The sequence below is a fragment of the Phoenix dactylifera genome, chromosome 5, assembly GCF_051530095.1.
Source record: "Phoenix dactylifera cultivar Ajwa chromosome 5, Ajwa_hap1_PhDact_Kaust_v1.1, whole genome shotgun sequence".
NCBI lineage: Eukaryota > Viridiplantae > Streptophyta > Magnoliopsida > Arecales > Arecaceae > Phoenix > Phoenix dactylifera.
This window is the reverse complement of record NC_143194.1, coordinates 1,905,154-1,932,860: the sequence shown is the minus strand read 5'-3', so window position 1 is coordinate 1,932,860 and position 27,707 is coordinate 1,905,154. Positions and strand designations below refer to the sequence as shown.

The 27,707-nt window shown below is 38.4% G+C and overlaps 2 protein-coding genes across 3 annotated transcripts; one reads left to right on the top strand and one right to left on the bottom strand.

Moving 5' to 3' along the window:
- Nucleotides 1-8,909: 8,909 nt before the first annotated feature.
- Nucleotides 8,910-12,563, bottom strand: LOC103712605 (putative pectinesterase/pectinesterase inhibitor 12). 2 transcript variants are annotated; one of them, XM_008799171.5, is made up of 2 exons: nucleotides 11,467-12,563; nucleotides 8,910-10,036 (listed from the first exon to the last, which is right to left on the bottom strand). In XM_008799171.5, exons 1-2 carry the CDS (start codon nucleotides 12,425-12,427, stop codon nucleotides 9,348-9,350), a joined length of 1,650 nt encoding a protein of 549 aa, XP_008797393.3. In that variant the 5' UTR covers nucleotides 12,428-12,563; the 3' UTR covers nucleotides 8,910-9,347. The 2 variants fall into 2 exon arrangements, with proteins under 2 accessions (XP_008797393.3, XP_088577432.1); XM_088721306.1 differs by lacking the exon at nucleotides 11,467-12,563 and adding an exon at nucleotides 10,558-11,451.
- Nucleotides 12,564-15,895: 3,332 nt separating this feature from the next.
- LOC103712572 (uncharacterized) lies at nucleotides 15,896-27,017 on the top strand. Its single transcript, XM_008799127.6, has 10 exons — nucleotides 15,896-16,085; nucleotides 16,827-16,886; nucleotides 16,976-17,015; nucleotides 17,452-17,630; nucleotides 18,990-19,028; nucleotides 21,242-21,328; nucleotides 21,435-21,495; nucleotides 25,822-25,946; nucleotides 26,488-26,579; nucleotides 26,679-27,017. The coding sequence occupies exons 1-10, from the start codon at nucleotides 16,038-16,040 to the stop codon at nucleotides 26,791-26,793; spliced, it is 846 nt and encodes a 281-aa protein (XP_008797349.3). The 5' UTR covers nucleotides 15,896-16,037; the 3' UTR covers nucleotides 26,794-27,017.
- The last annotated feature ends 690 nt before the right edge of the window (nucleotides 27,018-27,707 follow it).

Genomic DNA, 27,707 nt, shown 5'->3' with positions numbered 1-27,707 from the left:
TAAATTCTCTGGTCCTTGAGAATGAGATCCTTGCATGGATTCATTATTGAGAAAATATACTTACCAAATTACAAATATTTATTGTCCTGGATGAGTAAATTAAGAAAAAAAGTTATGTGAGTTTGAGTAGGGAGGTAGGGGGATGTTGTCATCGGAGAGAAGAGAGAGCGGAGGATGGCGGAAAATAGAAAGAGAGGGTGGCGTCGGTGCAGGGAGAGAAAGTAAGGAAAGAGCGGATGGATGGATTTACGCATAATCACCATGGGAGAGATGCGTAGGAAATGGAAAGATATGGCGATGGTTTTCTTATCGCATGTGCGAAGAAAATAATTAAGGAAATGAAAAGAAACAAAGAAGGAACCAACAATGAGAAGAAACTAGAAAACAAGGAGAAGAAAAGGAAAGGAACGGCTGACTCGGCTGGTCTGAAGGAAGAGAGAAAAGGAAAGAAGAAGAAAATGAAGGAGAGGGCCGCGGGCTGAACCGAGGGCATGGCTGGTAGAGAGGAAAAGAAGGAAGGAAGAAGAAGAATAGAATAAATAAGGTGAGGAAGAGTCAGTCATCAGATTTGGCAATATAAATTCTTTCTACATTGACTTGTGAGAAAGACGAACAATCTCTTAACCAAAGTCTATAAATAGCCTGATGGGAGATAGAATAAAGCAGAAAATTGAAAAGAAATAGAAAAGATGAATTTCTCTCTGCTCTTTCTCTTTACCCTTTTCCTGGTTCTCCCGTGCTCTTTGCTTGCATCCAAGGACCGAGTATTCTTGGAACAAATATGCCATGAAGTTGCATCAAGCATGGAGTACAACTCCTGCATGGCATTCGCCCAAAGTGTTGTTTCCTCGAACGAGCCAACAAATATCGGCGATGCCGCGATGGGAGCAATGAACGATTTGATGGACTTCATTGATCAAAGCATCGCCAACGTACAGGACCATTTGAAGCTCGGTAACTTGACGGACCAAATAAGAGCAGGATTGGAGAGTTGCAGTGGAAATTTCGAAAATGCGAAAAATGATGTGCAAGCTGCAATCAATGACTTTAGCTCTGGGAGTTTCAAGGATGCCATTCATGATCTCGGGCAAGTCGTAGATGAGGCAAAGAGTTGCGATGATAATCTTGCTAAAGTTGGGCTGAACGTGGACAGGCTTAAGACTGCCTGGAGAATTGGCAAGATTGTTGCTAAAATAGTAGTTAGGATTATTTGGTTCGCTAAGTAATGTCTCATCAGCTATTCAAATGTTTTCACTTTGTTATTGTAAGCGACATCTACGTATGAAATAGTCGTTCTTATATAATGAATAGAATAAAAAATTTCATAGCTACCATTGCCACTGTGGAGAACATGGTCGGGCTGGAGAAATGCCACATTGTTCAAATAATCCATTTGTTGTATGGAACTTGGTTAGGTCTATTGCACAAGACCGAGCTAGGTCTTTCACATGAAAACCATTTCAGCCCTTTCGCATATGCACAACTGCATGATTATGAAATATTCTCAAATTCACTTTATCCTCATCGTTTCAATCTCTAAAGCTTTTGCCTTGCATCCAAACACAAAGTATTCTTGGAACATTTATGTCATGACGTAGAATCAACTGTGGATAACAACTCCTAAATGGCATTTTGCATGATGGTTTTCTTTCATCGAGCCGGCAAGTTGCAAAGATCACGCAATTCGGGCAATGACGCAATTGAGAGATCACATTTATCAAGACTCGGCTAACCTAGAGGAGCAATTGACGTTCGGTAACTTGATGCATTTACTAAGAACAGCATTAGTGAATTCCTATGGGAATCCTTGAAATGTGATAAATGATGTACAAACAACTATCAATTGGGCCAGCTTAGCGAGCTCTATGGGGGGCAGCAATTTTGTTAACCAAGACGTTGGTGACGTATTGAATTGCAAGGCTAGTATCTCTCATGATCAAAAATTAGGAGCTTCATGAAAATTTTAGCAATATGGTTACTAAAATTATATTAAATTTTTTTTAAAACAATATCTTACAGATGATTCAATTATTTTCGTTTGATATTTTAGGAGATATCTGTATGCTAAATATTTGCTAATATGTGAATATAATAATTTATTATATGGTTGTCGTATTTGTATTAAATTCTCTGGTCCTTAAGAATGAGATCCTTGCATTGATTTATTATGTGGGCCGACTTTGGGCTCTATTGGGTTGTATCCAATGCGGGCTTGTTAAGTCATATCCATTGTGGGCCAAGTTTGGGGCCCTATTGGGGCTAGGTCCATTGTGGACGAAGTTCGAGCCCTAATGGGTCGTGTCCAATGTGAGCCAAGTTCGGGACCTATTGGGCCGTGCTCATTGTGGGCCGAGTTCGGATCGTATTCACCTTGGGCCTTTTCATATATTATGAGGCCGTGTCCACTAATATTTGACTTTGTTTGGCTCTAAAATTACTAAAGAAATTAATAATAGTGGGTTTGGACACTGTTACCACTGGTGGTTAATAATAGTGGATTTGGCACTTTGTGCAACCCATGCCACTGGGTAACATGGCACTTTGAAATTATTGTAAGAACTATTTGATTAAATTAATGATTAAAATAATTTGTCATTGCTTTAATATGTTTCATTGCCTTGCATGCTTGTACGGTCTACCGTGCAGGCGTGCGGTGTCTGTCGCGCTCCAGGCTCGAGGCATGACAAAATATCAATCCTTAAACATATACATTACCTTCCAAAACACCTTTTCTTCTATCAAGCTTTTGTTGAGGAACGTTCTAGAGTTTCTTTCCTCCCAGCAACACCACACAGTTACTACCACCGGCATAAGAAAAGTCTGTTCTTCTGAAGAGCTTCTATTAAGGAATATTCTTCCATTTCTCTCAACTTAGCAGCACTATATAGATCATTGATAATGGTTGAAGTTCGAGACTTGGCACATGACATTAAACACAGATTGAAAGAGACATATAGCAGAAGAAAACAAAGTTGCAATTCCTCAGTCATTGAAGAGGCTGATTGTAGCTAAGGCACATGTCGAAGGTGGGGCTGATCTATTCTACACTTAGAGAAGATGTTACTAGCTGAAACCTCATCATATGCAACCAAGGCGGAACCATGCTGACAAGAAAAAAATAGGATTCTCTGCTTGAGCAATCTGAAATGGGAGCTTTTCATAAATAAAATATAGAAATCCAACTGATCTAAAATTCATCCACTATTTAGTTCAACTGCATTAGTTATATACAAGCTTAGAGACCACATTCTTCACTTTGGACCAAATTTTTTCCGGCTCCATCTACGTATTAGGATCGCATAGCCCCGACCAGTTATTGAAACTGCTAAATCCCTCTGCGAAACGATGAATATTTAATGGACTTCATTAGTCAAAGCATCGCCAACAATGAGGACTATTTGAAGCTCGGTAACTTGACCAACCAAATAAGAACAAGATTGGAGAGTTGCACTGGAAATTTCCAAAATGCAAAAAATGATGTGCAAGTTGTAATCAATGACGTTAGCTCTGGGAGTTACAAGGAGGCCATTCATCAGCTTGAGCAAATCGTAGGTGAGGCAAAGAGTTGCGATGATGATGTTTCTGAGGTTGGGCTGGACGTGCACGCTTAAGACTACTTGGAAAATCGGCAGGCTTGTTGCTAAAACAATAGTAAGGATTATTTGGTTTGCTAAGTAATGTCTCATTGGATATTCAAATATTTTCACTTGATATTGTAATTAAGCAACATCTATGCATGAACTATTCCTTGATATATGAATAGAATAAAGTATTGTGTCGTTGCGAGATTTTTATCCAATCTTTGAGATATGTGATTCTTAAAACTTTTCATTATCCAGTAAATATACCTGAAAAATTACAAATGTTCGATCAAAAAACCAAAAAATAATGTCTTCAAGCTTTTGTCAAACATTGGATGATTGGATCTTAATAGAATTGATTTCATGCCACTGAAAATGTGACAAGGTTACCAATGCTCAATTCCTCTGCCAAAATTGAAAAAGAGGAAAAAGGTCAAACGGCTTATTAACTAGGGGCCCATAATCTAGATACCACATTTTTGATCCAATTCTGTAGTTCATGATTGGTTGTCTTTCCTAACAAGGTTGGTTCATCAAAAATGAAACCTAATTTTTAAAGTTGTGTTTGGACGTCTTAAAGCTAACTAATCTTTGTGTAGTTTTATCCATCCTATCTGTTGGCTTACCCGCATAATTTTCAAATAAAATTATTCATCATGTAGTTGATGCTTCCATGATTAGTTTGATGGGTTTGCTAAAAAAATAAAAAATTAAAGTTGAGTCCTTAGGGGGTGGGGTGCATGAAGTGATCAAACCAAAATTTCATTGTTTAGGCTTTGAGAAGAAAAGTCAAATCGAAAACTTTCTTTGCAACAAAGAATTTGACTGCATATATCTCTTAATTAATCTAGGAAGAATTAAATTAACCAAATAAAAGCAAAGTCGAAATAGAAGTCAAGATCTATCTCTTGCAATATTTTAGTTATTTCTTGTTTATATCCACTGGCTATATTGATTCTGAAAAAGCTAAGTCCTATTTGAATTATAACAAAAATTCGATACATAATATTTCTGGCTAGATCTTGCTAGCCTATGTGGAGGCTCTATATTCCCATCTGTTAGGGATCAACGACAGAACAGATGACCTAAATCCCACTTTTGCCTTTTTTCCATTCTTACAAGTCATTTTATGGGTTTTGAGTTGAGATGATTGAGGATATTCTTCCTTATTCTCGATCGGATTGATTTCTTTCTATTTCATGTATTAGAAGAATGGCCTATTAGTGAAGTGATATATCATTCTTGTGACATTTTTATAGAAACCTCTTTTTGCTACATAATCACTTTGCATCAACCCACTGCTTATCATCTCCTTTTATTTAGGCTAGTGCTCGGCATGTGCTTCGCAAGTGACTGAATTAAAGATGGAGAGAGGCATGTGCTATGAATGCGACTTCATTGCGATTACAGAAATGTTATAATTTCTTCTTCTTTCTCCTTTTCTTTTGTGATCTACTAGGCTTTAATGATTTTATCAACTACACTAATTGGCACCTTAGAACTATTAGATGCATATGTGCCGGCAAAATGCATAGAGCCAACTGATAAAATGTGGCAATGGATTTGGTTGGAAGATGCAAAACCATCTCCTCGAACATAGCTAATTTTTTTGGTTCAATTTGATCTAATATATTTAAGTCCAAAACATTTGCTTTAATGTTGACCTATATCAGATAAGCCAACCCTTTTCTATTGATAAGAAGCCTAGCCTTGGCCAGTAGAATTACTTGCCCTTGGCTCTAGCTTTGGGAGCTGAACTATTTCCAATCTTACTCCTGCTGGTAATTCATCAATAGGCATGAGACGAAGGAAATTTTATTTTGATCACTTTGGATCAGCTACGATAATACCTTTTTTGCTTCTTTTAGTACAACGATAGGGACGCTATGCCTAAAGAAATTATTTTAAAAGATAGAGAGAGAGAGAGAGAGAGAGAGAGAGGAGAAAAGTTCAAAGAAGGAAAAAGAAAAGTGCTGCCAAAACGAAAAAAAGAACATCTTCTCTACCTCAAATCTATTGACTACGACAAAGATGGATTTTACTGGCTATTTTTCAATGGCGACAGAAAAAATTTAGCCACTACATAGCATTTCTAGAGGCAACCAAAGATGGCGGCGCCACAAAAAAGTCTTTTTAGTGGCAGCCTAAAAATTTTGATCACTAAATGAAGACCTTTAATAGCAGCCACAAATGACTTCCACATATGGTCCCATATTTAGGGGCGATGAATCCCGAGTGACCGCTAAAAACATGCTTGGTGGCGGCCACATATGGCATGCACCAAAAGTTAGAGATTGAGTGGCGACCCTGGTATGTAGGGACTAAATAGATCACTTTTGGGGCAAGCACAAATAGAGTTATTACTAAATTCTAATATTTAGTGTCGCACATTTAGTGGTCGCTATAAAGGCGTGCTAATGATTCTCTTTAGTAGCCTCCATTGCCGACCCCCACAGAAGATAATATATTTAGTGGTGATTAAATAGTTATGGATACTAAAGTCAGACATTTAGTGGCGGCCATAAAAAGGTAGCACTAAATGAGAACTTAATTGGCGGCCTTAGGTAGCCATTAAATGGGAGCTTTTGTGGCACGCATAAACAACTGTCCCATAAATGTTGGCTTTTTAGATGTAGCCATAATTAACTAATAAAAAATGGTGGCACTCTCAGAAATTATTTAGCAGTAAAAAATGGTTTCATCTAAGGATTATTTGGTTTGCTAAGTAATATCTCATCGGCTATTCAAATATTTTCACGTGGTATTGTAAGCAGCATTTATGCATAAAATAGTCGTTCATATATAATGAATAGAATAAAGAATTTCATAGCTATCATTGCCACTTTGGAGAACATGGTCGGGCTGGAGAAATGCCACATTGTTCAAATAATCCATTTGTTGGATGGAACTTAGTTAGATACTTTATTGCACAAGACTGAGCTAGGTCTTTCAGTTTCACATGAAATCCATTTCGGCCTTTTCGCATATGCACAACTGCATGATTATGAAATATACTCAAATTCACTTTACCCTCATCGTTTTATTCTCCGAAGCTTTTACCTTGCATCCAAACACCAAGTATTCTTGGAACATTTATGTCATGATGTAGAATCAAGTGAGGATTACAACTCCTAAATGGCATTTGGCATGGTGGTTTTCGTTTATCGAGCTGACAAGTAACAAAGATGATGCAATCCAGGCAATGATGCAATTGAGAGATGACATTTATCATGACTTTGCCCACCTAGAGGAGCAATTGACGTTCAGTAACTTGATGCATGCACCAAGAATAGCATTAGTGAATTCCTTCAGGAATCCTTGAAATGTGATAAATGATGCACAAACTGCTATCAATAGGGTCAGTTTGGAAAGTTTTATGGGGCGCAGCAATTTTGTTAAACAAGACATGAGTGACGTAATGAACCGCAAGGTTAGCATCTCTCACGATGAAAAATTAGAGAGTTCCTAAAACTTTATTAATATAGTTGCTAAAATTATATTATAGATTCTTTAAAATAATATCTTACAGATGATTCAATTACTTTCGTTTGATATAAGTTATTATATGGTTATTTGTATTAAATTCTCTGGTCCTTGAGAATGAGATCCTTGCATGGATTCATTATTGAGTAAATATACTTATACCAAATTACAAACATTTATTGTCCTGGATGAGTAAATTAAGAAAAAAGGTTATGTGAGTTTGAGTAGGGAGATAGGGGGACGTTGTCACCGGAGAGAAGAGAGAGCGGAGGATGGCAGAAAATAGAAAGAGAGGCTGGCGTCGGTGCAGGGAGAGAAAGTAAGGAAAGAGCGGATGGATGGATTTACGCATAATCACCACGGGAGAGATGCGTAGGAAATGGAAAGATATGGCGATGGTTTTCTTATCGCATGTGCGAAGAAAATAATTAAGGAAATGAAAAGAAACAAAGAAGGAACCAACAATGAGAAGAAACTAGAAAACAAGGAGAAGAAAAGGAAAGGAGCGGCTGACTCGGCTGGTCTGAAGGAAGAGAGAAAAGGAAAGAAGAAGAAAATGAAGGAGAGGGCCGCGGGCTGAACCGAGGGCATGGCTGGTAGAGAGGAAAAGAAGGAAGGAAGAAGAAGAATAGAATAAATAAGGTGAGGAAGAGTCAGTCATCAGATTTGGCAATATAAATTCTTTCTACATTGACTTGTGAGAAAGACGAACAATCTCTTAACCAAAGTCTATAAATAGCCTGATGGGAGATAGAATAAAGCAGAAAATTGAAAAGAAATAGAAAAGATGAATTTCTCTCTGCTCTTTCTCTTTACCCTTTTCCTGGTTCTCCCGTGCTCTTTGCTTGCATCCAAGGACCGAGTATTCTTGGAACAAATATGCCATGAAGTTGCATCAAGCATGGAGTACAACTCCTGCATGGCATTCGCCCAAAGTGTTGTTTCCTCGAACGAGCCAACAAATATCGGCGATGCCGCGATGGGAGCAATGAACGATTTGATGGACTTCATTGATCAAAGCATCGCCAACGTACAGGACCATTTGAAGCTCGGTAACTTGACGGACCAAATAAGAGCAGGATTGGAGAGTTGCAGTGGAAATTTCGAAAATGCGAAAAATGATGTGCAAGCTGCAATCAATGACCTTAGCTCTGGGAGTTTCAAGGATGCCATTCATGATCTCGGGCAAGTAGTAGATGAGGCAAAGAGTTGCGATGATAATCTTGCTAAAGTTGGGCTGAACGTGGACAGGCTTAAGACTGCCTGGAGAATTGGCAAGATTGTTGCTAAAATAGTAGTAAGGATTATTTGGTTCGCTAAGTAATGTCTCATCAACTATTCAAATGTTTTCACCTTGGTATTGTAAGCGACATCTACGTATGAAATAGTCGTTCGTATATAATGAATAGAATAAAGAATGGCTAGCATGAAGATATATTTTTAGATTCCTTAGTCTTATATAAGTACGCAAGATCTTCTTGGTGAATAATCCATGTGAAATTAAATACACGTCCGCATGGATCCTTACATATTCTTCTCGTTAAAGCCCTGATATTCTCATCAGGCTAAGGGCCGCAAGATCGGCCCATTGTCACCCTTCATGAACTTGTGCTGCAGTATCCCCTAGTCCATATAGGCTATGAGCCAACTTCGCTCTGATACTATTTGTAATAACCAAAGATCTCACCTAAAATGACTAGTCGAAATATATATTTTTGGATTCCTTAGTCATGTATAAGCATCCAAGATCTTCTCGACAAATAACCGATAAAGAACTAAACACACGCTCGCACGGATCCTTACACAATACCTCAGAAAACTCTTAAAGTTGGACAAAATCTGGAGTATGCCTAGCTCAATATACAGTTACAAGATTACATGTTCCAGTTTAAATAAGGAGGAGGCACACGGTATGTGATGCTCATTGCCATTGAGCCGATGTTAAACCCAAAAATAACTTCAGCCAAACTAAACATGCTGCTGTTGTCGTTGGGGCCTGGTGAAGTTGGCCTGCAGAATAGACCCAAACCATACTAGCTTTTAGCTAGTAGGGCCACCCTCCACAGCCCCCTTGTTCAGTCCAAGGATGGATTATGCTATCCTGCACTCTCCATTCAACGTAGCAGTTTAGAAACCGCTAGTTCCAAACACGCACATTCAATACATGCATGCACCCTCGCTCACAAGCACACATAGGAGCACATCCATGTATGCATGTGCACATACATTTGACGCACAAAAAAGAACAATAATATGGAACAACTTAAAGAATTAGGGAAATAATCAGATCCCATCATCATATGGAAATGAGGTTGAATCCAACCACTGGTCACCATAGATGAACTCCGACACAGTGAAGTTAGAGGCATCGTCGTAATCCATGACATGGTATCCTGGCCACGTGACCCGACCTTCGGTCCCAGATCCTGGCCCGCTATTCATATACTCGCCGTAGTATAAGGTATCCAGCCCCTGATCTCCCGACCATTCCGTCCACCCTGCTGGAGCCACAAGCCCATCAAGGTACGACTCGATGTACACTGCCCTGGAGTAGAGCCTCCAAGGCCTCCCCAGGTAGGTCTTGGTGCTAACGTTGCTCGATGTGAGTTCATCAGATGCCAGGATTGAGCAATTCTGGATAGAGATCCCGGTATCCTCGTTAGGATCTTCTCTGGATTGGGCCGTGACAACATTTGATTGCCAAGGCAAAGGCTTCTTAGCCACGATGTTGCATCCCTGGAAGATTACTGCGGCATTACCAAATATGAAATCGATGGTGCCATGGATATCACATTCCCGATAGAACTGCCGGAAGGAGTGGACGTATAGCGTATCCTGGTAGCCATCGATGATGCAACGATAGATGGCAGCCAGGTCTGCGTTTATTCGGAGGGCCACGGCTTGGCCCTTTACTGGCCCAGCTATGTTTTGGAAGGTGATGTCACGAGCCAAGAAGCCTTCCCCAGAAACAGCTGTAATATTTAATAAACATTGGTTAGAAGAGAAAAGAAGTGGATGCCACGGCTTAACTAGATCTTATTAGGGTCTGTTTGGAAGCCTACTTGAGAGATGATTAATTCACATATCTGGACTACTATACAAAGCAAATACTCTTATTTACTACGAAATGATTGTTGTGTCATTAATTAGGTAAAAAAGAAAAAATCATAAAAAATTGTACAAGAGTTGGCAAAACCATAAGCAGCAAGAGGTCCTCACCTAGCCAAACCCAACATAGATATTTAGCAAAAAAACAAAATCGCAAAAAATGTGCAAGAGTTGGTGAAAACCTAAATAACAAAATGTCTCTACCTTTGCTAAATAACAAAATAACAGCTCATGCAATTATCTTCATTGACCCTCATATGAAATGCATGCGCATATTTAAGATAGATTGAAATCTAGCAAAATATCAGAGCAAAAAGGAAGGGATCTAATCCATATGTCAATATAGGAAACTTTACCATCTGAACCACTTAGAACCATTCTGTACCTTTTGTTGCTATTCTAAAATAGCAAATACTAAATCTAAGATCTTGTTCTCCTGTGTGGTCATGGAAGGGATGATCAAGCGGATGGGCGACGAAGCCGGAGAGATAAGCTTTGAGGAAGAGGGAGAGGCGGTCGGGGGAGAGGGAGAGGTGGTCGGGGGAGGGAGAAAAGGCGGAGGGCGTCAGGGGCGGCGACGGGGGAGAGAGAGCAGCAGAGGAGGATGGAGAAGAGGAAGAGGACGTCGGAGGCGGCGGCGGGGGAGAGAGAGCAGCAGAGGAAGATGGAGAAGAGGAAGAGGACGTCGGAGGCGTCGGCGGGGGAGATGGAATGGCGGCGGGGGAGGGAGAAGCGGAGGAGGGCGTTGTGGGCGGCGGCGGGGGAGAGGGAGAGGAGGGGGATGGGCGGAAGAGGAGGAGGAAGAGGAGGGGGATGGGCGGAAGAGGAGGAGGCGATGGATGGGTCATTTGGGAGGAAAAAAGGATTTTTAAATGGAAATACTTTTGGTAAAATAACAGCTTTCCGACAAAGTTGAAAAAAGCGTTTTCAGAAAGCTCCAAAATGAAGCTTCTTCCAAAAAAGTTATTTTCAGCTTCCTGAAAAAGCTGAAACAGCTTCCTAAAATTTTTACCAAACACCATTTTTTGCTCAAAAATATTTTTGCAGGGCCAGAAAATACTTTTCGGCCCTCCAAAAGCTTTTTCAAATAGGGCCTAAATCTAAGATCTTGTTCTCCATGGAATGGCAAACGTGCGTCAAATTCGTCAGCGTCGACTGCCGAGTGTCACGTGATCCTCCTTTGTCCAAAAGTGGATCCACTCGTGACGTTTCGTCTGTCACGAGTGCGTCGTTACCGTTTTTTTTTTCCAGCATTATTCGATCCGAGATACGAAACGGGAAAAAAATCGCTTACCGACGGTGGCTGAACGAAAGGTGGTCCACCGGTCGCCGACGCTCCGGCTCCCTCTGATCACCGTCACGGCGCTGCCCTCCCCTCTCAAAACGATGTTGGACTTGTAACTAGGGATCTCCACGTTCTCCTCGTACACCCCCGCCCGCACCATCACGATCGTGCGGTCTGCGCTATTGTTCGGCGCGAATGCGATGGCCTCCCCGATCGTAGTGAAGTTCCCCGTCCCGTCCGCCGCCACCGTCACCACCGCCGGATGGTCATCCTCGTAGTCGTCCCCATCGCCGCCATCGTCGTCGTCGTCGTCGCCGCTCTGGAGTAGCTTCCGGTCCCTCCTAGAGACCCACGCCGGGAACCCCCCGCTGCCGGAGGAGAGCAGCCGGCGGCGGTTTTCCCCGGGCCTCCCGGGGCCCGAACGGGCGACCAGGGAGAGGGAGTTGCTCACGTGCTCGTAGGCGGCAGCCCAGGACGCGACTAGGGAGGGCTTGAGCGAGCCCCGCGCGCCAGCGAGGCCCTCAAGGCAGGTGGCTTTGTTGGTGAGGGCGGCGCTGAGGTACGCCCGTACGTCGGCGAGGTTGCCGCTTCCGGCGGTGAGGGCATCGGAAGACTTCTTGAGGGAGGAGAGGGTGATCTGGTGGAGGTCGCGGCAGTCCTGGAGGGAGCCTTTCTGGGACTCGACGAGGTTGGGGCTTGGGGTGGTGGAGGAGAGGAGGGAGGAGAGCTTGGTGGCGGCGGAGATGGCGGACTGGAGGGAGCGGAGGGCGAAGGTGAGGATGGAGGGGTTGATGGAGCTAGAAATGGAGAGCTTCTGGGATTCCAAACAGGAGATGGGGTAGGGAGTGGACTGGCAAATGGAGTGGACCTTGTTGGGGTTTAGAGAGGAGGAGGAGGTGGTGGCAGTGAGAAGGGATGAGAAGATGAGAAGAGAAGTTAGAAGATGCGAACAAAGGGGAGGAGAAGCCATGGATCGGGAGGAGAAGAGAGGGTCGATTTACACATGGAGGAGGGATCTGTTATATTCTATATATAATATTGGTTTTGTAATGGGGAGGGAGGTAGGTGACGAGATGAGGGATAGAGACTAGGAGGAGGGGGTGACAGGGCTGCATGGGTGATTGCAGCGCCCACGCGCTTGTACAGGGCCCATGGACTGATAGGAGCAGTTCTAGATGGACAGGGGCTGGATTTCGGTATATATTTTAAATACAATACAGGGGGCAATGGTGTATATGGGTCTGTGGGTAGCCGACTTTGAGATTTGTGTGTGATAGCTTTGTGTCCAGCTGAGATGCACTAGTCTCGGGTTTTCTCATACTTCATGTCCTGCTTGAGTCTAAACTCTGTTTTTCTTGCTTTCGGCTTCTTGATTGAACTATTTTGCCCGACTATTCCGGGAGTTTTGCTGGAGACCAACCAACAAATACCCTGCATCTATAATAATTACAAAGGCCCGCGCTTGTAGGAATTATCTAGTTACTTTTTTGTGGAGGATTTCAACAACTTGCAGCTCTTTGAAATTTGGTTTGGCATTGGCTAATTGGCTTATGACCATCAGCACCAAGTAAAGATAAATTCTGTGATTCAGTGCAGATTTGTGTCTGCGGGAAGGATGCTATTTGTGCCAAATATGATTGACATGGTCCATATAGAGTACTTGATCTTAAAGTAACAATACTTTATTCCAGCCCATCGAGCTGTGGGCCCTAAACCACAAAATTCGATGTCAGATTAGATGGATTCCCCGCCATCTCAATTCCAGTAGGGGTCAGACCTCCTCCAACGTACCATTTTCTTTTTCTGGTTTCTTTTTAGCCACCATAGAAACCTGTGGACTGGTTGGAGTCGCCCATAGATTTTTTTTCTGTGAGTGGAATTGATCATTAGGGGCAAAGATACTGGTTTCGTTATTTGTATTGTTGTGTTGTTTCAAATTGTTCGGCTTTTAATTTTTCTTGTTTTTTTCCCCCATCCTTTCTCCCCATAACGACACATGGCTTTATGGACTACAAGACTACCGGGTCACTCGCATGGCATTGGAATTTTTGTCCCCGACTTTCAAAGGAAAAGCGTAGAAGAAAAACGGCTCAAATGACAAGTTTAGAGGAGGAATGACGGTTAACAAGACAAAGGAACTAAGACTTGTTTAGTACTTCAAGTGATGAACAGAAGTTCCCTGGTTCGCCCTTCTTTTTTTTTTTTAACTTTTACTTGGTATCTCGTGACCTGAAAGGCCAAATCTTGCTTGTGAGTCCTCTCTTTCACGTCTACATCTCACTGTTTATTTGATTGAATTATTCTTTTTCATTATACCAAAAAAAAAGAAATCATTAGGTTAGAGTAGCAGAGATCAGATGGTTGGCCCTCCTTAGCTTACCAAAAGTCCCTGAAAGTGATAACAAGGAACCAATGGCTAGCATGGGCATATTGCCATTAACCAAGGTACATGAGTGCGTCTTTTATCGAGCTACTCATATTTATAAAAAGGCAAACGGTACTGCATATTAGGTGGCATCCTATGCGGCTTATCACTCCGAAGATTTTATCAGGATGAATCATGCCTCTGTTTCGTCTCCTTTACAGTTTTTTTTTTCTTTCTGACTTTACGGATTGTACCCACACTCGTTATCTGTGAGTCGCTGATGTACTAAAAAAAAAAATCAGACATCAATGACATATGTCATCCTTAGATCACAGCATATCCAATATACAGCTGAAACTGTTTCCGTTAACGATAATATATATTTAGTTGAAACACATAGCGAGTTTTTATGATTCATGCGTGTTTCCATGAGCACTTTATCATAATAAGTATAAAAAATTTAGAAATTTGGGATATATATAAAAAAAGCAGTCAATGATAAACTAACTAAAATATAATAATAAAAATAAAGTAGGCTATAAGAACTTACAACTTAACATTTGAACCAATTACTCTACAATTGCTAGCATGGGTATTCTTATGTACCATACATCAAAAATCTAATATTTACAATATCTTCGATTTAGGTGACCAATCAGGTTCGAAACCTAAATTCAAACCTAACCATTTATAAAAACCGGTAAATTTCAAGTTAATTTGTTCTCCAAATATGAATTTGAAAATAGTCAAGTCGAGCACATTTGGCTGATGCGGGTCAGGCTTTACTACCGCTTCCAGGAGAAGAGAAAAAATTGTGGAATTATGGAATATGAGGGGAGAGAAGAAAAATGCCAATTATCCCACATTGGGGCTAGGGAGAAAAAATAAGTAAATAGAATAGGGTCTCGCGAGCTGAGATCATTCTTTTAACCTCTCTCATATATAGGAAGTTTTTTTAAAATCTACAGAGATTATTTTCAATACCCCCAATTCTGGCTCCTATAATAAAATACTAAAAGTTTGAACAATATCATGTTGGATCACAGGGAACCTTTGATATCATCTATCTAGTGGTGAAGATTTGAGCGTCATGAAGGATCACAGTCATTCAGTGTCCTTTTGGTCTACACGTGTGAGAATTGCATTTGCGCTTCCGATCTCTTCAAGGTGTGGTGATATGGTGGATATTTTTACTTCTAGAAGAAAAAGTAGAAACTAGAGATACAATTGCGCTAAGCTGAGTCAAATAGCTAGAGGTTCAAGAGTAATTTAATTCAAAATATTTGAGTTTGAAATTTGATTCAAAATTAATCGAGCATTAATATCTAAGTTCGAACTCGATTCGATAAAAAAGTCAATATTTGAGAACTGCTTAACTCGACTTGAATATCAATTGATTCATACTCGAATATAAGTTCGAATTAATGCCTTTATCATAATTAAAAATATAATTAAAACAAAATATAACATAGCATTATATTTTAAATATTAAATTAATTATATATATTATAAATAAAAAATATAAATACTTTATTAAATTTGTGAGTTTTTGAACCGAGTATGTTGCTATTTAAGCTTTTTTTTTTTTTGAAAAACTGTCGAGAGCTACTCAAGCTCAATTTATACTCATTAATAATTGAGTCGTGTAGAGCCCAAATTGAACTCGAGTCGAGCCGGCTTGTGCTAGAGCAGCCAGTGAGCTGCTGGGCTCCTTAGTACAAACTAAGCGAGAATGGCGGTCTGGTTGTCCCTGTGGAAGCCAACTAATCAAACGGTTAAGACTCCACCATCAATCTAAGGATAGAATGAACGGTAGATTGCTTCAAAGAAGTAAAACCGCCGGCTCTGCTGTCTAAGTTCAGCTGCAATTCTGACATGTCGGGAGTAGCATGGGAACCAATGATAACAAGCCACCTAACCTAAAACGATGACGTGGGCGGTAGCCATTAAGCTTATGGCGTGGAAGGCGTTCCAAAGGTGAAGCGGGGAGTTGGAGAATGCACTTAGATATTACTGCCCTTGTTTCCAAAGATAATTACAATATAACCACCGTTCAGCAGCCCACAATCACGCGAATTTACGTGAAGAATTGAGGGCTGTTTAGTAATTTCATAGAACCACCGTTCTCGAGGGGTCTCTATCGGCGCTTCGAAACCCTCGATCCAGTCTCTGGTGATTGCTCAAAGCTGTATTCGGAGGCTTCATCGCGATCGCCATGGCCGCGCCCTTCTTCTCGGCGCCGTTCCAGCCCTATGTTTACCAGGTGTCCTTCGCTTCCCCCATCTCTTCTTGATTCCCTTTGGAAGCTAGGGTTTCTGCTGGAGTTTCTGTTTAGGATCTGAAATCTATCCAGGGAGATCTTTAGGGAATCTTGGTAGATTTCTATCGATTTGTTACGACTGGGGAAAATTTTCATGGTCTGAACTTGTGCTTCGATTCTGGTTGCATAACCTTGTCAGCTTCTTTAATTTCTTTTACTGCATTTTGTTGTGTTTTGTTCAATTTCTTTATTTTTCTGCGCTTTTCTTTAATTCTTTTGACTGTTTTTTGTTGTATTTCATGTCCGGTTTATCGGTCTTATACGTTTATTGAATCCGCTCTATTCATCTATTCTGCTAAATTTTTATAAATTATCCGGATTTTTTTCAATTGAGTTAATTTTTTGTGTAAATTAAACTGTGCGCTTGTTATTTTAGGTTTACAGGACTGGTCGTTGTAACTCCTAATAAGTCCGGTTCTTAGAATTAGACAACAGAAGTCCCCCTTTTCTTTAATTCTTTTTCTCACTCGCTACCATGCTCACTGCGCCTAAGTCTCCCTGAATAAGTTTTCTTTTTATGTAACTTGAGGGTATACGAGGTGGTTACTTACCATTAAAATCTAAAGTTCTTATTCATTGGAAATGTGGCTGTTGCCATGGAATGTTGGTAAACTAAAATATCATATGTGATGAGAATCATTATCACTAAACTTGTTGGACTTATCGAATGATTATGTAATGTAGAGTCCCGAAACAACAGTGACCCCTTTTCAAATATTGGGTGGAGAATCACAAATTTTACAGGTACTTTGAAGTAACGACATTTTTGAGTACCTTTTTTTTTTCAAAAGTACTTCTAATTTTTGCACATCTAATCGGAATCCAATTTCCAGATAATGCTGAAATCACAGGAAAAGGTAACAGCAAAGCCAGGCAAGTCAGTCTTCATTGTATTTTTGTGAGCTTTATTTGTGATCAATTAGATACTATTTTTCTGAATTCATATATTAGTTATATATTTAATTTTGTTCCTGCATGCTGCTTATAATCATTTCTGGTTTGCTTATACCTTGCGTGCCTAACCTTATATCATGTAGTGGTTGGTACCACAAGTTCCTGATGTACCATCTACTAATAGCTAATCACTTTTGTTTCTGAGTATATGATACATACTGCATAATAAAAAAATAGAGGTGTTACAACTATAAGGTCATCTTTTCTGTCATTTTTCTGCTCGAGATCTAATTCATAAAATTAAGCAGGCGCTTTGTTCAGTTATATCATTCTATGCTTGTAAACTGGTTGCTTGTCATTTGTATATTGAATCCAGTAAAGGAACTCCATGTTTTATCTTGGAAATTTTCCTTAGGTACAATGTGTTACATGTCTGGGTCCATTCAAATGGACAATAATTACTACCCTGAGAATGAAGGGGGTTTCTGGCAGTGGCTTTTTGGAAAAAATGTAACAAGCACAGTTCTTTTTAATTCGGGTCTAGAGGATGGATTTGTGGGAATTGCAGCACCCTCTCCTGCAAGGATACTCCCGGTTAGTATATAAATGATATTTTAGCTAAATTTCCATATATAATCATGGTATCTCAACCAAAATTTATTTTTATGATGCAAGAGTTTCAATGCTACAAATCATTATTAGAATTTGAGATCCAAAAAATCCAGCAAGAGCTCTGCTTCTGATTTTGCAATTTCTGTTTTAGTGACCAAATCCTTTATTCTCCTTTTCTTTGGATATCTAAAAGCTCTTCATCTTTTTCATTCTTATAAATATTGATTGTTGCTACTTCCTCTTTTTCTCTAAACCATTTTCCAGCATTGCCCTTGTTAAATGTCGACCATTCATCAATTCTTACATACAGGAAGATCAGGTGAACGTTTGGAATTTAGCATTATGCCGCACAAAGATTTCTATTGGCATTGCTTTTTTAAGAGTGCCTAAATTCTTCTTCTTTATTTATAAAAAGCCTTGTTCAGAATATAATATTTGAAAGCATTCCGAGGAAGAACTAATCATTTTTTTAACTTTGTGCTTTGTGAGATGAAGTCCTTCTAGTTGCAAGATAAGACTGCATCATTAATTACCATCATGTAATTGGAGCAATATTAGTTACCATCATATAATGATCATAGTAATAATAGTTTCTTGATATTAAATGCAACAAGATGAATGATTATCATTCACACGAGTGGGCTAATATGTCACCCCAGGCTTGGTTTTCTTCTTTGCTGCCTTCATCTTAGTGGTCTTCTACAATTCTACTTACGGTGCCCCCTCTTTGCCTTTCCAAGGTCCATCCTGCCATCTCATGGCCCTCAATAGTATCAACAATAAGAATGTCTGAACGGTGCCCCCTCTTTGCCTTTCCAAGGTCCATCCTGCCATCTCATGGCCCTCACTAGTATCAACAATAAGAATATCTGAACCACGGAAACCTCTGAGAACACACCCATCTGTTGATAAGAACATCACTGCCAAGGTCACTGCTTCAGTCGAAGTAGATGGTCGCTAGAAGTCAACAGATTTTCCTAATTTCATAAAATGGTGACTGCTTAAGGATGCGAAGGAGTATGCTATGAATTTTTCCCCCTTACTCTTGCCTCTTTAGGGGCAGTCTTCTGCTGATATTATCTTAATGAGGCTAAAGCCCAATGCTTCACTTTTGGCACCACATATGAATTTCACTGACATTTCAATTTCTTTGGAAGGCAGCTGAAAATATGTCATTTTCCATTCAGTTATTATCGCAACATCTTAAATACAGAGCTTTCAGGAAAAAAAAGATACTCAATAAATCCTTGTTTATGGAAGACCATTTATTGAATTTTAAATTATTGTTAGAAATGCTGATATTTTTGCTAAAGATTGCTATGTGACTTTTTTTTTTCATAGATTGACTTGGCAAATTTTGGTGGAGAAATTCTTTGCCAGGTATAGTAGATTCCTTCATTTTTCTTGCTTTATCTAACTATTCTTGTTCTAAGAACATATTCATGTAGTTTTTATAATTAGTGATGCTAATGGACTGGCTTGACTCTTATTTCATTGTTTCCTACCACTAACTCATGTCAGTTGTCGGATGTACATGCCAACACGAGTTGTAGGACTAGCTCATCTTGATTTGCTTTCATGGGCCTGCTATTATGAGCCAACTATGTATAAATCATTAATATTTGATATTACACTGTATTCTTTATTTCTTTTAATGTCATGTATTCCATTTTTTTCTTTTTTTAATTTCAATTTTATTTGTGTTGGTGGCTACAACCCTGCTTAGCCTTAATAATACTCTTGCTTGATAAGGGCGGAGCACCTCACTCTCCTCCAGCCCCCCAAAAGAAAGTTGAAATTACAAAAGTTAACTAATTAAATATCTTTTTTGATAAAAAATATATTTACATGTATCTATACATATTGAAGTCATGCCTACCATTTTTAGAATAGTTATAAATAGTAATAGGTTTGCATTGCAAATTATAATTCTTATAAACTATATAGTTTTTTTTTTCTCTATTTTAATTTGGATAGGAAGGAGAAAGCTTGAGATTCTACATTTTGGTTTTGTTAGTATATTACAAATATTTTTTTAATTTCAAAGACAAAAGTGAAAGTTTTGATCTTATTTTATTTAAAATAATTTAAAATAAAAGAATATTAACAATCTCCCTTTGGAGAAACATAGATCAAATTACTACAGCATAGTATATAAAAAGATTTTAATGATATAAGAAGTTACAAGTATCATTAAAGTAAATTAATAAAATGTCTCACTATAGATTGTTGTAACGTTTTATGAATGTTTCTGTGCAATGAAAATTTTAATAATTTTCAAATCAAAAGTATGAATATTTCTCCTATGTAAGCAAAGTTTACAATCTTAGAATAGTTGATCAAACAAAATTTCTAAACAGATTGAAAATCTACAAAGTGCTTTTTCCTTCTCTTGTGGGCCTAGAAACCATAATCTCTCTTTATTTTTCTCTCCATGTAGGGCTGCAAGCTGTCTCACCCAGGGAGATAAATCTTTCCTTTTTAATTTATCTTTTTTTTTTTATTTACAAGATTTCATTTCTTTGGACCTGGGAAAGCAGTGGGCGAGAGGTACATTAGTTATATGGTTTTAAATGGGCAACTAACAGATTCATGAAATCCAATATCCACTGTAGTTTAAATAGTTATTTCCAAGTAAAACTCCATATTTGAATCTAAGATTTGCATAATCTCATATGGTGAGATATCTTGAGACTTAATAAAGAAACTGGAAGGGGAATAGGTGCCACCTAATAAAATAGTGAGAAGGAGAGGAGGAGGAGGAGAGAGGGGGGGGGGGGGGGGTGTGCGGGTTACATGCAATAATCCAAAGGAATTTTCAGACCCAAGGTGTTGGGATTTTCTTTTTTTGTTTGTTTGGGTGGGGGGGTGGGGGGGTGATTTATTATATAAGTTTGAATCTTTGTCAGGTTAGACTTGAATCTTATTAAACTCTTAATTTGTGGCATGCTTAAAAATGCATCCAATATTTTTCGTCTCCTTAATCTAATTTATAATTTATTCTGTTATTGTTTTTAGATTAAAAATGACTTATATGTCCACACTTTTTTCTTCTTTTTTTTTCCTTCTTTTTTTGGACAACAGAACTCTCACTGGCATGCTAAAGCAGGTTGATTTTGAGTCTTTGGGCACTGGCAACACCTCGTGCTTTGATTGCAGTACTTTAACAATCCTTAGTAGCTTGCTGCAGCATATGCCAGAGATAGTTTTTATCAGAGGGAGAGTCCATAATACAGTGAAATTGAGAGGGTTAAAAGTTCAAGTGAAATTATAATTGGTTGCAGAGTTAGATCCTAGCTAGAATCTTCTACCTAGGGTAATAAATCTGCTTCAGATTCTTCCTAAACATACAGTCACTTCCCAAGTGCTTCCTTGCTAAAAAATGTTTCTAATATGTGTGCTTCTTATACCTGCACCTGCTCCTAATTTTATTCAATCCAAATTTTGATCATGTCGATCAAATTTACTTAGCCGACTAACTGAAATATGTGCTTATCTAATAGTATATATTTTTTCATCATTACATTTTTGCCATATTTTTCTTCTCTAAGCAATGTAGAGTATTTTACAATATTCAAATTTGGTTGTTGTAGCCAGATGCATTCCTTTGCTCTGTCAATGAGGTAACAGTCTCAAGTACAGTTGATCAGAGAGCCCGCAATATTGAAGTTGGTGCAGAGGTAAGGTCTAGTGCTGCATTTTCTCCCCTACAGGGCCTTCTTTCTCTAGCATCTGGATTACATTGACATAAAGTCTGTACTCATCATATGTTTATTGCTATTTTAGGTGATCCTTAAACAGAAGCTGGCAGGTCAAGGGCTTGCTTTCCTTATTGGTGGTGGATCAGGTATACTTATCTCTGTGCACTTCAAGTTCATCCTCTTTATTGTTGCCATTATAAAGATGTGCGCTTTGGATCCTCTGCAGATCTTTGATTGAGTACTGATTGTTGTTATTATCAGAATGTTCCAAAATAGTACAGAATGCTGGACAGAATTAGATAGCAATGCTTGCATATTTTGGGAGGAAGGCATTGCATCGATTAACATAATAATGAATATTATTAACACTAGAATAACTCATGTACATCTTTGTTTGGTTAATGGTAGATAAAGAACTAATATAATTTTAATGTGAAAAGCTGTCTTATTAACTTCCAGGGTCTTCAGTAAAATTTTGTAATCACAATAAGTGAGATGTAATCAGCTAGGTGACTTCAGCATCTTTTGCTTTCACCTTAAAAAGGTTTTATTAACACCATCATAAGTATATGTTAGCAAGGGCCCGTAATAGTTAGTGGCCATTATATTGTTAGGAGCCATATAACTTTATGACGTTAATATTAAGATGACCGTCAGTAGCCATTATAACAGCAAGTATCAGGTAATAACAGTGAAACATCTTTATTTGACAAAATCACTGTCAACAGGATATCATGTTATTTTTTTCCATATAGTAAGCCTGTATATTTAATCATAGGTGCCCTGTATCCTGTCATATTGTAGATAATAAAGTCTTGATGGTTATAATGTAGAATCATGCTCTTCAGACCTTATGATGAAGCAGCAGCACTAGAATGCTTTTGCTCCACAATATAAAATACCCCATAAGTTTATTTTTTCCAACATCTCACATGTTTATAAGAAGCTGATAGGGAAACCTTCCAAGCCTGTGACAATATGCTCCTGACTTATACACAAACTCTGTTCCCTTTTTATCAGCCACTTCTTTTGTACCTTTCTTTATTGCTGTCCTCAATGTAGGTGCAACTTAAACCTTGCTAACCTGAATTGTGTCTTTCTTAACTCATAATTTAGGCTGGGTTGGATCTATGTGCAACTTAGGGAAAACTTCAGGGCTTAAACAGCTGATCTAATCCAAATTTCTGCTGTAGGGCTCCCAAGATAACCTGAACTAATCCAGGTTCAATTACAGGGGAATTATGGTAAAGAACCTACATGGTACAATTAAAAACAAGCTTGACCCAAGATAACCAATTTGTGCTTGTATTGAAATTTTCAAGGCATGGTCAGGTTTGGTTTTCAGTGGTAGGAATAATGTTCAAGAAGGGCACCTGTAATCTTCGAGTACCTGATGCAAGGAGAATTAACTAAATTCAACTCTAGAAAAATTATGAAGGATGCAATCTAGATAGAGATTATTTGAATCTCCTTGTTGTAGCTTCAGACTTGCAAAGACTAAGTTTAAATATCTAACTTTTTGATACAATGTGGTACGTTATCTTTAAGGTTTCCCTTACATCAGAGACTTATGGTGTGCACTGGCGCTGATTTATGGTTTTATGCTCTTCCACAGCCATTCTTCTACTTGACCTTATCTCCTCAAGGGGGAGATATTTTTCTTTTGCCTTTTATTCATAAATAATTGACCAGTTGGGGACCATTATCGGCAACTTTGTTCAACACTATTGAGTGTCTGATATTCCAATGTTTCAGAGAATGACTTTGAACTCCATATTTTTACCATCTTTTCTGTTTGCATAATTGTTGGGCAAAGAGGAGAGTAGGGAAAACATATGTACAAACATTCTTCAAGTTTTTAGGGTAGGCTAGGTCATTTTGGAACCCCATTTGATTGCATCTAGATATTCTCTTGCTTACACTGTCCTTGTGCCTTGAACCGAACAGGGCTTCATGCAAAAATAACCAATATACAGATCTCACATTATCAATTGAAAAGTGAAAAGAAAGAGATGCAATGGTCTAATTCAAATTTCACTAGCCTGAATTTTTAGTGTACAGTTTATCAAAAGAAAGGCCAAGTCTTAAGGGTTGGTGTCATACCATGTGAAAAGCTTCAGGATCATGAAGATAGTAGTGGTGGAACTAATATCCTATGTCTTTTTTTATTCCCAAAATCCGCTGAGCAAACATCCATAGAGGAACTTAGACAGATTTGTGGAAAGAAAATATAAGCCTAAAGAGCTTGATGAAGAGGCAGAGAAAGATAGGAAGGAGAGATAATGGATAAGAGAAAGACAATAGGAATATTGGGCAATGTTGCAGAATATGGGTATGAGACTTTGGAAGGGTCCACAAAAGGGAATGCTTTGAGGATAAAATGAAGGAATGCTTAGACATGCACCCACACATAGCACATGTACCTGAGTTTACGCCACATAGATTCAGTTTTTCCAGGCTTTCAATGATTTGGATAAATCAACACCCTGTGTGGCATGTTTGTTACTTTTCAACTGAACAAAACTATTGTACATCATGCTCTTTCTTAACATAGTAGGACCACAATGTTATTCTCAATGTGCTTATGTTTTAACTCTGTGGTACATTCACCCTCACTGGCCACCATGGTTTAAAGATCTTTTCATGCATGCTCTACCATGCTGCTTGATAGTATATTTTTTGGATACTTAGTGATTCTCTTCCACATAACAATGTGAAACAAGGTTTTCAAACTTGGTTTCACTTTTAGTTTCAGTTTTGCTTCCCAGGATAAGAGTTTTTGTTTCATTAGTTTTGCTTCGAGTTACAGAATTTCAGTCGCAAACATAAAAATAAAATAAAAAAAACCAAGTAAAAACAAAGAAACCAAGTCTAATTACTTGACGTCATTTTATTATGTGTTGGGTTATCTTATAATTTATTTAGTTTGGATAGTTTTATGCTGAAACAGAACTTATTGAAGCTTAACCTATTAAACATGTCACAAATGTACTAGTTTATTGAGTATTAATATCAAATATTACTCAATCAAGTGTGGACTATCATGACCAAGTTGAAAAGAGTATAAAGTTAATTATGTATACCTATTTCGTATTTCTTTCAATTATCAAAATAAAAAAATGAAGGACATGATAAGTAGACCTTCATGTCCCAAAATTTTTGAAAACTAGTGAAAGATTCCTATGTCCCTAAACAGCTCACTTTCAAATCAGGCATGTGTATGCATTTTTCATGTTGTAATGTTGCGTATAGCTTCAAGATTCACATCACATGAATTTTTTCTGTGTTGTCTATTTACTTGTTAAACAATTCGTTTTAAAAGGAATATTGGTTGCGCAACTGGGTTCAATCAAAACTTTTGAAACCGGCTGATACTGACCAAAAAGTTTGGTCATTTTCAGATCAGTATCAACTGAAAACAATCTGCTTTGGCCGAAACTTAAAAAATCGATGTGAAAGAGCATGTCATAAATTCTCACTCACAGAACCTGAAATTTACATGCTTTTCATCAACTCTCCTCATGCACACTCGCATTCATATTATTGCACTCATATCACTGTTGATTAATTTTGCAACTACATGCAGTTTTGGGTTCACAAAATTGATTAACTGGGCCTGTTGAAACAAATTAGATGATGCATTGGTTTCTCATCTCTGCCTTATTCTTGTTTCTTGGATGAACATGGCTTCATCTCAGTTTGTGATAGAATCGTCGTTCACATGTATGTGTGAAGATGCAAAGCACATGTAGTTATGGATCTATTATTATGTGTCTAAACCATGGGATATTTGAAAATAAAATACGTCGAAAATAGTTTGAATTCTGTTGCCCTCTGCTAAGACATTCAGGGAGGACATTCATCAACTAGCTGAAAATATTTATTGGCAGTTTTGATTCACAGTTTCATGCAAACATTTTGCATTTTCAGGTTCTTGATTTAAGTGCTTACTATTTCTTCAAACTCATATACTAAAGATGAAAATGCGTAAATCTCATTTAGCAATTATGGACAAGCATAAGTAATACTTACCAGAAAATAAGAAGCTTAATAATTGCTAAAGTTGTGATAATAATATAGTATAAGTTATCCAGCTCCCATCCATTCATCATGTTCATCTCATCTGAGATATCAGTTAAGATAAATGTTGTATCATCATTGGGCACTCAGTAATATGTAAAACAATGTCCCTCATTCTCTCGGCCAATGTAAACTGATAAATCCCATGATATTGGCAGATAAGGACTGATATTCTTTTACTGCTTTTCTATGGATTGTTTAGTCACTAGATATTAAAATAAAGTGCATTGCTTCAGTATGCCTATAATATATATTATTTGGTATAGAGATATTATCTTTGCCCTCTTCTTGAAAGGACAAAATTGGTAACAGGCTAGCAGCTTTAGCATATAAGTCTACATTTTGTAATTGCTAACTAACTCTTTGACCTCTTTTGTGATCTATTTTGCTAGTTGCACAGAAAATTCTTGCTTCGGGGGAAGTGTTAGTTGTTGATGCTGCCTGCATTGTAGCTATGACAAATACCATAAATTTCCAGCTGAAGCCCTCCCACCCAATGAGAAGGGTAGTATTTGGGGTGAGTCTATCTGCTTTACTGCTTTCTGGTCTTGATCATATCTCAGTGCCCTTTTTTGATTGAGGATACCTGTTTGTTTCTAGAAATGAAATCACCAGTTAAGTCTATGAAGGTTATTTGCCATAGATATCAAATATGTATGAGGATTTCCGAAAAGGTAGCTTCAGGATTTTCGTGAGAGTGGTTGGCAGCATTTTCAGATGAAGGAATGTCTAATAAGTTATCTGCACCTGTAATATGATCGAGTAGAAATTAACTTAATATTGTATGATCTGCGAGTGTTACCATCTATTTGGCTGTTGGTTGCACTTATGCCTGTCTTATGATTGTTGCAACATAATGACTGGTACTGGGGACAAAATGGTTAGCCTGGACACTATCATCCAGGTTCCATAGTCCTTACTCTGTAGTGCTGCCATTTTCTTTTGCTGCATTTGGTTTATATTTCTATTAGATACGACAGCATGGAATCTCAAGTAATGACACCCACCATTATTTATTTAATTTGGCTTAGCATTGAGAGCTCTCTGTTACATTGCAGGGTGACAACCAATTAACGGCTATTCTGACAGGACCTGGTGTTGTCTTTATTCAGAGTCTGCCTTTCCATCGACTTTCTCAGCGTATCGCAAGGTAATTTCATTGTTTTGTGCATTTGCATGTTTTATGCTGCCATGATCACCCATGAACTCTATTTCCCTTCGTTCTGATATAACTTTTTCCCCCTTCCAGGGCGGTCACAGCCTCAAGCATGAGGGAAAACCCTAAGTTCTTCATTCAGATGGCAGTCTTCTTCTTACTCGCATATGTTGTGATTGTATCATCATTGATCTTGACTGATGTCTAGTTCCTCCCCTCCACTCCAATATTCATTTCCTTCATAAGTAATTCCCACAGCAATAAGTTGTGTTTTTTTTTTTTTTTGTATTGTAGATGTTAAAGATACTGAGATTGAACTGAAAAGGAAAAAAGAGAGTGGAGTAGGATTTGATTATTTTTTTTTTCAACTTGATAGGCAAATTATTGCAATTAAGCATGATGAAATTACCAGCTCTATTACTTTTCAAGGAAGCTTCTATATTGTTTTTGTGGGTTGGGATAAGGCAGCTGATTATTTCAGGATTGTGAACTGGGGACATAGCTGCTGATAACTCCTGGATTTTTGGTACTGGAAAATATATCGCCATTTAGAACATCCGCTGCAATCCATGGATTGAATCCTTTAATTAATGCACCTCTTTTTCACTTCATTTAATAGGTCAGTTTGTCTTGACATGCACATATAATTAATTCAAGTATGCACGCACAAAAATGTCTAGCTGAACAAGTTGCTGCCAAGTGGGAACATAATTACTATCTTTTGGAACACACTTAAATGTCTATTTTCACAGGGTTAATTCAATTATGCATATGCAAAATATCTGGCTGGGCTTAGTGGCTGTCACCTTAAACACAATTAATATCTCCTCAGAATACACTTTGTACCTATCTGCACAAAGTTAATTCAAAAATATGCACAGCTTATAAATATGCGAGATAGCGTATAAATACATGCATCATGCTTGAAAAATATGCCATGGATTCATCGTGTATTTGACTGGAGTGAATTGGTAATGGACCGTTCTATCGGCCACACGTTAGATATAACTAGCTCCAAAGGAATCCAATCCACCAAATGTCCTAGAATAGGAGGAGGCGATCTACATCTCTAGCATGCTTCTGGATCCAATCAAGCACAGTAACTTAGTCACCTTTTAGATG

Excerpts from the sequence above, each read along its gene's own strand:
- LOC103712572 (XM_008799127.6), top strand. The coding sequence starts at position 16,038 with ATGGCCGCGCCCTTCTTCTCGGCGCCGTTCCAGCCCTATGTTTACCAG. Across the intron at positions 16,887-16,975 it reads GAGAATCACAAATTTTACAG|ATAATGCTGAAATCACAGGA; the intron begins GTACTTTGAAGT and ends TCCAATTTCCAG. Across the intron at positions 19,029-21,241 it reads GTGGAGAAATTCTTTGCCAG|CCAGATGCATTCCTTTGCTC; the intron begins GTATAGTAGATT and ends TGGTTGTTGTAG.
- LOC103712605 (XM_008799171.5), bottom strand. The coding sequence starts at position 12,427 with ATGGCTTCTCCTCCCCTTTGTTCGCATCTTCTAACTTCTCTTCTCATC. Across the intron at positions 10,037-11,466 it reads CTTTCGTTCAGCCACCGTCG|CTGTTTCTGGGGAAGGCTTC; the intron begins GTAAGCGATTTT and ends TAAATATTACAG.